The 14,706-nt window shown below is 34.7% G+C and overlaps 1 protein-coding gene across 1 annotated transcript in view; it reads left to right on the top strand.

The window, feature by feature from the left end:
* Window positions 1-13,721, top strand: part of POLK (DNA polymerase kappa) — a 25,334-nt gene extending 11,613 nt beyond the window's left edge. Inside the window, exons 6-14 of the mRNA XM_031063001.1 lie at window positions 1,289-1,504; window positions 3,174-3,298; window positions 3,481-3,647; window positions 5,680-5,712; window positions 7,444-7,540; window positions 8,795-8,966; window positions 9,805-10,767; window positions 11,883-11,934; window positions 12,085-13,721. Of these exons, the coding sequence (XP_030918861.1) occupies window positions 1,289-1,504; window positions 3,174-3,298; window positions 3,481-3,647; window positions 5,680-5,712; window positions 7,444-7,540; window positions 8,795-8,966; window positions 9,805-10,767; window positions 11,883-11,934; window positions 12,085-12,169 (1,910 nt within the window). The 3' untranslated portion in view covers window positions 12,170-13,721. The remainder of the gene's footprint in view (window positions 1-1,288; window positions 1,505-3,173; window positions 3,299-3,480; window positions 3,648-5,679; window positions 5,713-7,443; window positions 7,541-8,794; window positions 8,967-9,804; window positions 10,768-11,882; window positions 11,935-12,084) is intronic.
* Window positions 13,722-14,706: the final 985 nt, after the last annotated feature.

Genomic DNA, 14,706 nt, shown 5'->3' with positions numbered 1-14,706 from the left:
TGCAGGCAGAAGCTACTCTGGGAGCTGCAGATTCCCAGTGCTGTAACAGGGTCATCCACAGCACTGGGCTAGCCAGGTGTTGGGATATGCAGGAGGGCAATGAGCGGAGTGAACAAAGCATCAGAGAATGGCTGTTTGCCTTGTGAAATGGCATAAGACATGCTGACCATATTACATGGGATTGGGAGCAGGAGTTGCCAGTCATAAGCTTCAGATAAGCTGCACCCACTGAAAGTGTAGATATTTCAGTCCTTCCATAATTTGCCCTCCCATATATTCTGTACATCCAATTCAGTTAGTTTACAGATTACCTTTCTCTACTGCTCACCTGTGAATAAAATGTATACTGCTAATGACTTGGACTTGGAGAATTTATTTTCTTTTAATGTGAATAAAATGCTTGAAAAGTGGTGCTAGATTTTCTAAACCAAATGGTGTGGTTTAGGTCTGCATTACAATTCAGCTTGATAATTTTGGAAATAAGTAGCAGGAGCACTGCAGGATTTTAGAAATGTTCAAGATATTACTGGATTTCACTTGTATATCCACTTGGGAATAATAGAAAAGAAGTAGTCATACAGATGGTTGAACGATGCACAAACTGGAATATTTATACTACCTGTATTCAAAATTTCTAACAGTCATTAAGAGGATAATCAAGTGTACACTACTACAGAAAAGCATTAATAAAATAGAAAGCAACAAACTGTCATAGTCTTTACAAAATCAATGTCACTGATATGTAGTCATGTGCTTCTTCACACTTGCCTGATATCTTTGTTCCTCTCAAATGCAAACAAATGCTCAGAGGGTGAAACTGTAATTGTAATGTTTGTAGAGTCAGATGAAGGACTGTTGACATTACTTTTCTACTATGACTGCAGTTGAAAATGAGGAGCTCACCCGGCTGATCATTCTAGAACCCTAATTTTATTTGGAGAATATAGAAAAAAATTCTGTGGAAGAGAGCATCTGGCCTCCAACCTGATATAAAAGAAAAATAATTATAAAATCTCAATGGTTTTGCTACAGCAACAGGCCATTGAACCTTTTGCTTTTCTGGAAGTTATGTCCAGTCTACTAGCCAATTCCTTCAGTCTCAGCCAAGCTCAAATAATATCAAAAATGAAGCAGTTACATCTTTCCAATCTTTAAACGAAAACCAATGCAATTGCTTTCTCTAAATAAAGATAGAAAGAAATAAAACTGCTTATGAACACTGAAGCCAGCGAAGAAGGAAATCAGTCTATATGGACGTATTAATTGTTTGTATTTCTGTCTAACTTAGATAAAGATTGTGTGAATATGTCTGCCAAATTTAACGAAGGTGAAGTCTCTTCTTCACCAGTGCTGTTTGAAGACAGCACATCTCTGATGGATGACGAACATGAACAAAGAGGTCTATCAGTGGAAAACTCAGTTCTCTTTGGAACTTCTGCAGAGGAAGTTGTGAAGGAAATTCGCTTTAGGATTGAGCAGAAAACTCAACTGACTGCTAGTGCAGGTATTCAGACACATTGGAATAATAATTAATCTTTTTATTTCCATACGGTCTTCTACTTTCATCTCAGAGGGCATTAATTAAGAATTTACCCTTGCCACAGTCTTCTGCAACAAAAATATGAAGGTCTTTGAAGGTCTGCAAAGAATGTGACTTTCAGTTATTTCAAGAGATGTCATGACTATCCAAACCATTACTGTTTATTTTGTTTTTTACTCTTTTTTTAATCATTGAAACAGTTATGTCATCTTTTTTCTTCTTTCTACTTGAAGTAAGAATAAGCAGTGAGGAAGAATGACCAGTGCACTTGAGCTAATCTTGGCACAGGTGGTTATTCGAGTGCATCATGTAAATTGTTTTTGTCAGACAGCATGTCATAGTGAAATCTCTCACTGATTTCTATACTGCTTTTAGTTTGAATAATAGATGTGTACTGTTTTGTGTTGCTACCTTCACACTGTTCCTTGCTTAAAAAAATATCAAAATTCATTAAAATGTTAGTCCTAGAAAAGTAAATATATGCTGAAGTTAATGAACTCTTTAATAGCTTTTTAATATTTATCAATCAAGTTCTATGTCTTGACTTCAGACAACCCACTTTTAAATCTCAGCTATTTTGATTGACTAAAACCAGTGTATGTCTCTAGCCACATTTGGATGCCATCCCAATTGCTTTATGAACCCGGTCAGTGAGGCATCAGGCAACGGTGAGCTTTATGAAGCAGTTGCAGAGGGTCAGGAAAGTGTGGAATGTAAGCAGAGGCGGAGAAACAGCTAGTAAGAAGAAGCAGGATGAAACCCCCCTCCCATCTATGTTATCTCATGAATAATAGCATAATGACAGTTTTCTTTACTGAAGTTTTGTCTTCTTAAGGATAAGTTAGTGTGTAGAAAACAGGTGTAGCTTTTACAAGTGCAAATAGGGGTCTTAAGCCCCAAAATTAAAAATAATTAGAAGATAACTGAAAAAATACAATAATCAATAATAAGTAGAATTATTTCTGCCATCTTGAATAATACATTATATCAGTGTGCAGACTTCTAGGGCTGTAGGATGAAGTTATTCTTTCTTTTGCTAAACAAATTCCAGAGTTAATTCATAAAGACAATTACTTTTATAGAAAAGAGCCATCCCTCCTAATTCCTCTGATGTCTGTGAAATGTAAATAAATTTATAAATTACTGCACTCCAGTGGTAGCCCACAAAATAATAGAATTTGTTAAATTCTCTCAAAAAAATTCTTTTTGCTGAAATACAAGGAAGAAAGGTCTCTTTACTTCAGAGTTCATTGTAACTTCCATAGTCAGCATTTTTTTCTTACCATAATCATCATGAAAATGTTGACTCATGTAACTGATGTTATTTTTAAGGACTCAGTATTTAAGCCCTCTTGACTTACTAGTGCTTGTTGTGTTACCCTATCTTAAAATAGGAAGTACACTTTATTTAAGTTATATTTTATGTATTACATGTGTTTATGTTCTTTCATGATGGTCACAAAATTTCTTTGCAGAATTGTATCAAATGTGGTTATGAATAATCATAATTATTTTCCTTATTTTAGTCTTTGCCAAGTTTAAAGGCTACTCTTTGGCTTATAAATATTGGGTAGTTGAAATTAAACTTCATCTTATGTTTTTTAAATTACCATGGTTTTTGTTTGTTTTTAAGGAATAGCACCAAATACAATGTTAGCAAAAATGTGCAGTGATCGTAATAAGCCTAACGGCCAATACAGAATTTCTCCTGAGAGACGAGCAGTGCTAGACTTCTTAAAACATTTGCCCATTAGAAAGGTAAGAGACGCAAGGACATTTACTATTCTGTCATGTCATGTTTTTATATTCTAGAAGCAAGATTTTTACTGAAATGATAGAATTTTCTAGGTAATCTACCAAGTTGTGTTTGATTCAAATTTTCTGAGTAATGGATCTACAAATGGAATGTTTTCACCATAATGTTACATACTCTTTTCTAGGTGCCAGGTATTGGAAAAGTAACAGAGAAGATGTTAAAAGCACTCGGAATTGTGACTTGCTCAGAACTTTACCAGCAGAGGGCTCTGCTTTCTCTTCTTTTTTCAGAAGTATCTTGGCGTAATTTCTTGGGTATTTCCCTTGGTTTGGGCTCAACACATTTGGAAAAGTAAGCTATGGGGGTTTCTTCCTTCTGTGTTAACATTTTTCTGAATGTTTCCTTGTGTATGTTACATACTGAACATATTATTTAACTGGCAAATATTATGGATATACACTTGTTTAATATACTTTTTTAATGTCTGATGCCTGTTACTGTTATACTTATGTCTAAGATGCAGTAGCCAAATATGAAAAAACAAACGTTTGTACAGCCATGTCTAAGTATGAAATCCAAAAAATCTCATCAGGGAAGTTGTACATAAGTGTATGTCAAGAAATCAAGGTAGGATAACCTTATAAGTATTAAAAAAGCTGAACATAACTGAGGTGTCCTAAGAAGAGTTGTACACTCCCTTTTCTTCAGAAACAATGCACATTCATTGGTTTTTATGATTATTGGATTATGATGAAAATCACAAAGGTATTTGATCTTCTCTGGTGGTGAATTGTCAGGGAAGTTTCTATGTCTCTTATTAAGATTACATATTTGTAATATCAACATGTGAATTTGGTGGAATAGAACTGAAGATTATTATATCCTTCTTACATATGTTCTTTTAAGGTTGACTGTAGTTAAATGGCTTTTAGCCTCCTTTTTAGGATGGCAGAAATCAGTCTTAGCAGTGCATGTATCTTTTCAACAACATTTGTCATTTCTAAGCCTGCCTTGGAGACAAACGTTATTTAAAAAGACCCAAAGCATAGCATTTTACTGTTTGTTTAACTAAGACCCTTAATTAAGTATTGATTTCTTTTTAAAAGGTATTCCTTTCCACAGTACTGAAATTCTATTTTAAAGTAGCTTGACAATTATTTCATTTTATTAAAAGTTCCAAAGTGTCTTATGCACTTCTGAAAGACCTATTCTGTATTATATCTGTAAATTCTCTGACAATAATCTTCCCTTTTTTCCATTTGACTACAAAATAATATATGTACTGAGCAGTTAGAAGCCCAGTAATGTGCTAGCACAAATTTTTGTGTTGTTTCTTTTTCTATTCAGAGCGTAAAAACATTTTTGAAAATACCTGGTAAGACTGACTTGGTTAAGGTGACTTGATAAAAGATAAAACACAGTTTTCAAATATTTTTTTCTGTTAATATATAAACAGAGCTTGGATAGTCTTTTAATAATTGGTGCAGTCTTTCTTCTTATTCACCCTAGTTAGGTGTTAGCCTGGGATATCTCCCAGTACATTTTGAAAAAAAGGAGCATTTCAAAGGTTAGGGGTTTTTATGTCTTAAGATTTTTTTTTGTCAGCACCAACTTGATTTCAGTGATTTTAGTGTAGAGAAAACAAGCACTTAAAATATTAAAACCTGGATCTTCAGTAAATAGTTCATCTTACTGTGTCTGACTACCTTCTTTTAAGAAAATCTGGCAATGCCAAATTTGTTCTTTCAAATACTTTGTACTTTGTATTATTCCAATAATTTGTACTTTCCAAAACAGAAGAATGACCTGAAATTGCTCTGAGGCATCTCCTTATATACAGAAAGTTGTTAAAGGATACTCAATTAACACTGAGAAGAAAGAAAGCAACAACCAGAAAAAGCTTTAACACATCAACTTTAAGCTGAACAATCTTTTAGACTGAAGGCAGAATATTTCCTGAGATCCTCAGATAAAGGAAATATTCAAATATACATGTATGTATGGGATTTTAATAGCCATACTTCATAATTATAGCTAAGACAGCATAGGATTTGTAGTTTGTTTTCTTTTTGAATCAGACTCCCTCTGACATAATAGGTGAGTTCTGAGGGAATTTTTTATTTGTTTGGTATTTAGACTTCTTTTTATTTAAAAAAGACATCTATGTTTGATCTATGTCTTTACTTAATCTACAGTATTTTTTTAATTCTCATTTTTGCACTTGATTAAACTTGATGTACAAGATTTGTAGAAAAAGTTAACATCGAGACTTTATTGAAAAGACTGCTGTTAGTTATTTAAGCATGATTGGTTGACTCTGAGTTTATTGAAAAGATAACATTTCTATATCAAGAAAGTATAATAAACTTTTCTCTCTTTAAAGGGATGGAGAAAGAAAAAGTATGAGCACTGAAAGGTATGCTTCTTTAATATTGAAATAATTACATTAACCATTGGAAGCACTAAATACCAAGTAATTTATACTTTTATTAGTCATATAATTTTGTTTTGTTTTTATTTAAAAATGCACATATACAATAAGCTCACTTAATCAGATTCAAGTGTGAATTATTTTTTGTCCTTGGCTCCAGAACTCCATGGAAGTATTTTTGTCAGTTTGAGTATTCTCTTATCATCCAATTCTGCTAGTGCCTTTAATGCATCAAAGTGATCTCTAAACCATAAGATAAGGTGGAAATATATACAGTCTTGAAAATTTTTTATCTGTTTAAGCTCAATGTCAATATCATTGTAGTAGTCTGCAGTCACATGTATTTCCTAACTAAAGTTTTTACCAGAGTAAAGTTCCTTAAGAAGGTAGTTAATTTTTAAAAAATGAGTTGTGCCAGGTGAATCTGTAAAGCACTGTAATAATTATCCCTATTATCATGTATTTTCTTAGAAAAGGTGGTAAGATGCTTAGTCCTGTCATTTTGCAACTTAATAGCTGTGAGCAGCTTAAATAAGCACAATATGATTTTGGTACCACCACAGCTGAATAATTTATGGCTTTAGTGTTGTGCTGCCTTGCAATCAGACAGGTACTTTGGACATCTGTATAGTATCTTTCTGTATTGCTTTTTTCCTTTCTTTTTTCCCTCAAAGGGAACAGTTTTAGACCAGAATTGTCTACAGGCTTCTGAAATCATGAAACTAGTTTATATGGGGGAAAAGACAACCCTGAAATAGCATTCTCTCTATCCTGTCCCTTTCAAGCCTTGGACTTTTGCAACTTCTCAATCACTGCAGTATTGTCTGAATAGCATGAGTTACTCCTTGGATAGCAGTATGGGACCCACAGTGAAATACTCAGCCAGTTAGTTTGACAGCATGCGAACGTTCTTAGGGGAATGTGAATCATAAGAGAGGATGTCTTTTCAGTACAGTCAGGTGAAACTGACTATAGCTTAGAGATGCAAAATTCACTGTAATTTTATTGACCTTACATTTGTAAATATAAAGCTCGACGTGGAACAATGTATCTGTGAGACCTTTCCAAAGCCTGAACTGTCTATAAGTTTTGCTTTCCATTTCTCTTGAAACAACGTAAGGTTGCTTTTCCTGTGACGTCATTACTGGAAAGCAAATGTACAACAAAAAGATAACACTAATTTCTGTCCTAAGAAGCTCTAGCAAAGGCAGTTGGCAACATTTTGGCAGAAAGGTAGCTTTTCCTTCTCTGAGGCTAGACATAATTATCCTAGTTGGCATCTTTTTCTTAGCATCTGCATTATTTATTTCTGATACTTGGCTCTGATGTTGACTTCCAGCTCCTGGCTTTCTTCTGATGTTATACTGTGTGTACAAATGAGATTAAATACAAATAACTTGGCTGGCTCTATGAATTCACTTACTGTTAATATTCTGTCTTGCAAATACTTAAGCATTGATGACATTAAATTTGAGTCATTTTCAAATAGTGCATGAAAAATTGAAACCAAATTATTTCATTATTTGAAGGGCCTTTCAAACATTTTGCAAACAAAATATTCCTATTAGTAATCATTGTGCCTTGAAGTAAGGATTTTAACCTATATAACATTCTTCTGATTCTAGTATTGTTTAACTGTAGAAAAATACTTCTAGATTGCAGACACTGAACATACTATAAGATTCATACTGAAAAAGATAATATTTTTTGTCTTAGAACATTCAGTGAAATTAACACAGCAGAAGACCAGTACAGTTTGTGTCGAGAGCTCTGCAGAGACCTTGCTCAGGAGTTACAGAAAGAGGGACTTAAGGTATTTATATTATCCAGGTTACTTGCAAAAAGATACTTTGCATTCCAACAATTCTATGCAGCTTTAGTATAAATGCTTTCAGCAGCATCATACCATGCAGTCTATCTTCAGAAGTCTTCATTCTTTAATTTGCAGATGCTTAGGATGACTTAGGCAACATTTTGTTGTTGTGCGAGTGGCTATCTAGCAATATGTGTGGGATAAAAATTAAGTTTTGAAATATGAAAAATTAATCAAGTTGTTTGGCATGTAAACATTTTATGCTAACAGCAATGTTTGTAAGGGACAAAGGGAATAATAGAGCTGATCGTCCATAAGCTATGCTTTGCTTGATTGTGTAATAATTACGTATTTAAAACACTATTTCTCTCCTATATACATACCGGGGTCCTGTCAATAGCCGGGTTTTTAGTTTAAGAACTTGACATGTGCCTAACTTGCTGACAAGTTATTCACACCATTCAATAGTATCAATAGTAGGAACAGTCCCTTTATTCTTTCTCCCCAGATACCTGTTTTTTACTTGGAAAAAGTAAATATTTTCTTTGAAGGTCTTATGGTAAAGCAAGTTAAGACCTAAAAGAATTGTTGTTAATCTTCTTCAGCCATAAAAGATTGTCTCAAAAGATGACAGGTTGAAAGGGAGATGATCAGCTAAGGAGAACGAAGGGTTAAGCTTACAAAAGCGCCCAAGAGAGTGCTAGTTATTTAGATTTGGATAGACATTATAAATCACAAAAATTGTTTGAGGGGTGCTGCCAGAGAAATATCTGCGCCAAACACAAATGATGTGTGTGGTTGTGATAGCACTGTGCAGGAGGAAGTAAGTTTTCCATGAATCTGTAATGGGGTATCAATTTTGTGTTCTTCATTGTTAGGATATCTGGCACTGAAAATTTCCATATGAGGAAATATATTTTTCAGATGGGGTAGAAGTTGCGTCTGTAGCCAAAACATGAACTCAGTTGAACATGCACTAGTGGCAGATGGTCTGCTGAGAACTGCAGTCAAATGACCCAGTTCAGAGAATTCAACTTTGGCAGAAATTTAGGGGCAAGTACAGAATCTGGGAGCAAGTACAGAATTTTGCAGACAGATACTTGGGAGCACCCCTTGCTGTGCACAGATAAGCACACAGTGACTGTAAGCATACTTGACACTGGCTTAAGAACCCTTACATAGATGCTACATAATTGTTTCTGTGCCATATATGACATACATTTTAAACCTTTTTTTAAATAATATTTTTCCTAGGGTAAAACTGTTACATTGAAGCTTAAGAATGTGAATTTTGAAGTTAAAACCAGAGCTTCAACTGTGCTGTCTTCTGTTTCTACTGAGGAGGAAATATTTACTGTTGCTAAAGATTTGTTAGGAACAGAAATTGATAGTGTTGCTCCTCATCCTCTACGGATAAGACTTATGGGTAAGATATTTCAAATTCATTCTTCCTTTTCAGAGTTAGGAAATCTGATAGTGTTTTGAAATAACACACTATGCTTTAAAAGTAAAACTGGTATTAATGCATTTATCCTTTTTCTATTAACCTGGTAATTTTTGCAAAGTGAAACAGATCTGTGCTGAGTAAGTAACTTAGGAAGTTCTACTAATGAGTGCTGAATGGAGACTTAGGAAGCTTTACTAATTGAGGCTGTATATTTTTATTGCAACAACAATCGCATCATCATGACAGTAGAAACTTGAGTCATAGCAGTGCTTAATTCTGCTGCTTTAAAAGAGCTTTTAAGTCTTCTTTGCACCACAACAGCAGAAGTGCTTACAGATCTGAAAGCACAGTGTTCTGCAGGAGATGCAGAACATTTCTGACAGCAGTAAACTCTGTGTTTTGACCCTAAGACGTGTTTCAGGTACTTATGCATTCTGCTTGAAACATTGAGTTGTATATAAAATTTACAACTCAGTGAGTGCCTAAGATACTAGAAAGTGCTGCAGAAAAATATGTTTTGAGGAGTGAAGTTCATGCAAAAACCTTCAAACTGAATTCTTTGTAACTGTATTTATAAATTTGTGTTATAATGCAATGAGTTAAAACTTCAGAGTACTAAAATTAATAATATGGTTGGACTAGTGCTTGGGTCTGATGAAATTGTATTGACATTGTGATGTGTTTGGAAGTAGACTAGCATCTTTTTAGAGATAAATTTTGCCTTTATTGAGTGAATGAATGCCTCAAAAGGTTTTAATTAGGAGTTAGTATCAAGCTTTCATAGAATTGTTATTGTAAGTTTCTTTTTCATCATTAGGTGTACGAGTATCAGGATTTCTAACTGAAGAAGAAAAGAAATACCAACAAAAAAGCATTACAAGTTTCTTAAAATCAGGAAAAGAAATTGGTTACCTTAGGCTTCAGCCAGAGAAGTCCAACCAAGAGTATTTCACAAAAAATTCAGGAGCACCTCATAGAGGGAGTTTTTTTGATCAAAAGCGAGCAGCAAGACAACTAAACAGTGAGAATATTTCTCCAGATGAAAGCAGAGGTAAGCAGCTCTTTCATGATGAGAGATCATCAGCAAATATTGTGGAAGAAACAAAGAAAGTCGCCGATTTACCAAATTCTAATGTTTGTAAGATCTTCACCTGTCCTGTGTGCTTTGAGAAACAAAGCAGCAATAATTTGGAAGAACTTAATAAACACATTGATGAGTGCCTCAATGGGACATGTGTTAAAGATACTGTGGAAATATCCAAGAATGACAGTTCAAGAGAAAATACATCTAACTTTCTTCCACAGTTTAAAACTGAGTGGGTTGATAAATGTCAAAAAAATGAAACAGATCAATTATCAGGAACAGACCAGTCTGCAAGTGTATCTGACAGCTCTACTGACAATAGCACAGAAAAATTTGCTCAGATAATACCTGATAAATCTCCCAGAGAACGACAGCCTAGCAATCTCAGTGACATTGCTAGAAATGTGTGTATGAAACAGTGTCTCTTCCACAAACAAATGTCACAAGACAATGAAGACCATTTTGACAAGACTGAAGATAAAGAAGGAAGTAGTTCATCCTGTTTCTTTGAAGCCAAAGAAGACAGTGTTCTTGTTTGTCCAGTTTGTAATTCAGAACAGAAAACCACCAATCTTATGTCATTTAACAGACATGTTGATATCTGCTTAAATAAAGGCCTTATCCAGGAGCTGACAGAAAAACAGGATTTTCCAACTAAGACTTATAATATGGAAAGCTCAAACAGAGTTTTCTCTGGTAAGTATATGCATTAGTATATATTTATTTATTCAAATTGTCTGCTTTTGCTGTTAAGATACTTCAGCAGTAGTGTACTTTGAACTTTTTGGTACTTAGAAATTTTTTTTCAACAAGCTTATTTAAGTAAGGCCTATTTAGGAGCGAACATTTTTATTTAAAAAACGTCAAATTGATTTTCATGACAAACTAGATTTATGAATGTGATACTAGTTTGTCAGTGCCCCACCATTTGCCACAAAGGTGACACAGGAATTACTGCTCATTTCTGGAAATTGTATATTGGTTACACCCAACTATATTCAGAAAGGTGTTTGTGAGGCCACTGAGATTAAAGTGAAGATCAATGAAAACATCTGCAATATGTATTGTTTCAGATTCAGTTAACAGAGAGGCTCCATTATGTCATGTGCTGGCAAAAATAGAGAGATGAGAACTAAAGCTTAAAGGAAGAAACTTCCAATTCTGTTTTATAGCTAATAAAATATATCACATAATTTCTTCTGTAACATGCCACAGCAGTATCATTCATGTTTTCTGAAGTAGTTTCTCTTTTTGACAAAGAGTTCATCTTTGGCCAGATTAGAGTGCAAGTGCAGGTAGTGAAGTATCTGCCTAAAGTAGTCCCTAATCTATTTTGGGAACCTTATAAAAGGAAATTAAAAGTGTGTTAGAATTTTCAGAATACAATTAAGACTTAAAATAAGAATATTTTACAAGAAAATTTTCAAAGTGATATTGCTATTACATGTGCAAACATGCTTTAGTTTAAATGGAAGACTTACTTTAGGTGAAGTTTCTTTTTTGTCCCCTGCAGGATAAAAAAATTAAACCCATAATTTTTAACTACCACCTTGAAAATCAACTACGGTATGCTGAAGTATTTCTGAAAACTATTACAAGGTTCAAAGTAATCCCTTATAATTCAATAACATAAAGGCTTTTTGGTTTTCTCTTTGAAAAATGGTAATATAAACTACAGTATTCAAGTTGCAGATGATGTTATCTGCTTCTAGAGACAGATTAAATTTTAAAAAAAGTTCTTCCATGTATGTAATTTCTGAAGCATTTTTTCTGTATGTAACTCATTTTGGTTGTTTTCAATTATTTTTAAGGAGGTTTAAGCAAAGGACAGCAATGCACAAATCCTTCACAAGGAACAAAAAGGTAAATGTTTTTTGGAAGTGTAAGTATGCATCTTGTTTGAAAATAATGAAGTCTAGAAAAATATACAGTGTTGTAAAACCTGTGTTTGTACGCATTGTATATTTTAACCTCTTACTGGCTTTTTTTTCCCCTCCCTTTGTTTAACCCTAGGTCTGGACTAACAGCTTCACAGTCAATATCAAAAAAACCCAAGGCAAGCAATTCCAAACACACAATCAAAATGTTTTTTAAATGATTGTGTGGCAACATGTTCTATATGAAGCATTTTATAGAGTTTTATGACTGCAAGTTAATTTAGCATTGGCAGTAGGCTGGATTCAGGTGCCTGTCATTTTCGAACCATTCTTTATCTATGTAATAAGAACATGATATCTGAGATAGAAGAAGAGGTAAAATGAAGGGGTTTTTTCTTTTCTTTTCTTTGGAGAATAGTACTTTTTTTCCCACTTGTTTCCAAGAATCAGAATTTGGTAGCACTTTGATTTAGCTCCCTAGAATACACAGGAATCATTAGCTAGGGTGCTCCACTGTACTTACTGAAGGCCCTCTTCCAACACCTGAACTTCTGTCTTTGCTATTGTAAAAATAAAAGGATGAGATTAACTGTGTGATAACAAAGAGGGGTTGAGTTGCTCGACTTCAGCTAATGTTTGTCTTCGTAGTGGACACAAAAATGTGTTAGTCTCACAGTTACACAGGAAAAGAACAAGAACTCAGAGCACTATCAAGCTCTCATTGTTACTGAAAATTACTTCAGTAAGAGTTGATTGACCAGATCTGAAGGACTCATCATGGTGAGATACACAATGACTTCACTATTTAAAAAATGTTTAAAAATCTGTTGAGTGAGAGGATTCGTCCAGGATACTCAGACAAATGCTGTTTCATCTTTGGCCTTTCCAAAGGGAATGAAAACTTTTTTACAGTTTGAAATTGTTACCAGTGAGTAGCACTAAATTTACTTTAAATAAAAGGTTTCATGGTGCAATAATAATGAATTACGTGCAAATACAAGATAATGAACTTTCTCATTGTTTAGCTATCTTTCTCTTTTAAATTATTTTGTATTGCTGAATAAAGTGTATTCTGTGAGTGCATATGTGGAAAAAGGAATGTAAGTGCAAATATTTAAAATGCTCTGTTTAGATTTTTTTTCTGTTCACACCAATTTGTTTAAAGACATTTTATTATAATTAAATATTTATCAGACAAATAATTTATTATAACAGCATATTTCTTAGACGTTATACAAACAGTGCCAATCCCTGTAGGAAATATAAATTTTTTTTTTAACTGCAAGGTCTTTTAGAGAAGTGGCTGCTGTAGAAGCATCTATTTTGCTGTTCAACTGTATTGGGATTTCCTTGCTTTTAATCAAACAAATGTATACATGGTATGTGTTAGATGCTCAAGCTCAGTTCAGAATATGCTTTCCTGTTTCCAGAATCGCTAGAATGATTACACCATCTCTACCTGCTTATCTGTTTGTTTGTCAGATGCCACTGTACCCACAGCTCTGTCATTTGAATTCGTGTCAGTGCTCCCTTATCTTCTTTGGACCGAATCAGCTGAACTAGTTCAAACTTTAAATTGACTCAGTCAACTTTGTCAAACTGTGTCAGTGAGCACTCAGCATGAGCTATTCTGTTGACAGGCATGGGAACTTCTCGTAGGAGAGACATAAAAGCAACTGAAGGAACATAAGTCTGCCAACTGCTGTTTAGAAAGTGAACACCTATCCCTTTTAGTTTGTATCTCTGATTCAATAAAGTGTAAAATCTTAAGTATTACCTTGTCTTTGTGTGTGTATCTTTAAAACGTCTATTTTTACACAAGCATTACATAGCAAAAAGTAAGCTACTCTTAGGTGCTTGAAAAAAATAAGTTAGTTGTCTCAGCCTCAAAAGTTGCCTTGCCATCTGTTTAAAAGGGAAGTGTCATAGAGTTATCCTAGTGTAATGAAAAGGTTGTGGATGTGTCAGTATTAATGTGAAAATAAAACTCAGTGTGTGACTGTAAATTATTTATTACAATGCCATTGTGCATTGACCTTGACTTGATGCCAGACAGACGCGAAAGCTGCTCTTTCACTCACCCCTGCAGCTGGACAGGGGAGAGCAAATATAGTGAAGGGTTCATGGGTTGAGACAGGGGGCAGGAGAGATCACTCATCAAATACTATCATGGGCTAGGGAGGCTCTAATTAGAGATATGAATTGAATTTATCACTAAAAACAGCAGAATGAGAAGAAAAGTAAGACCTTAAAAACACCTTTCCCATTTTGTCTCTCCTTCCCAGCTCTACCTCCTCCCCCAGTGGCATAACAGAGACAGGGAATGGAGGTTATGGTCAGCTCCTCACATGTTCCTGCTCACAGAGAGGAATCTTTCCCCTGCTCCAACATATGGGGTCCCTCCCATGGGAGACAGTTCTCCATGAGCTTCTCCAACATGAGTCCATTCCTTGGGCAGATCACTCATCAAATACTATCATGGGCTAGGGAGGCTCTAATTAGAGATATGAATTGAATTTATCACTAAAAACAGCAGAATGAGAAGAAAAGTAAGACCTTAAAAACACCTTTCCCATTTTGTCTCTCCTTCCCAGCTCTACCTCCTCCCCCAGTGGCATAACAGAGACAGGGAATGGAGGTTATGGTCAGCTCCTCACATGTTCCTGCTCACAGAGAGGAATCTTTCCCCTGCTCCAACATATGGGGTCCCTCCCATGGGAGACAGTTCTCCATGAGCTTCTCCAACATGAGTCCATTC

This window comes from Geospiza fortis, unplaced genomic scaffold (assembly GCF_000277835.1).
Source record: "Geospiza fortis unplaced genomic scaffold, GeoFor_1.0 scaffold246, whole genome shotgun sequence".
Lineage (NCBI taxonomy): Eukaryota > Metazoa > Chordata > Aves > Passeriformes > Thraupidae > Geospiza > Geospiza fortis.
Note: the sequence above shows the minus strand (reverse complement) of the source record. Positions and strands in the feature narration are given on the sequence as shown.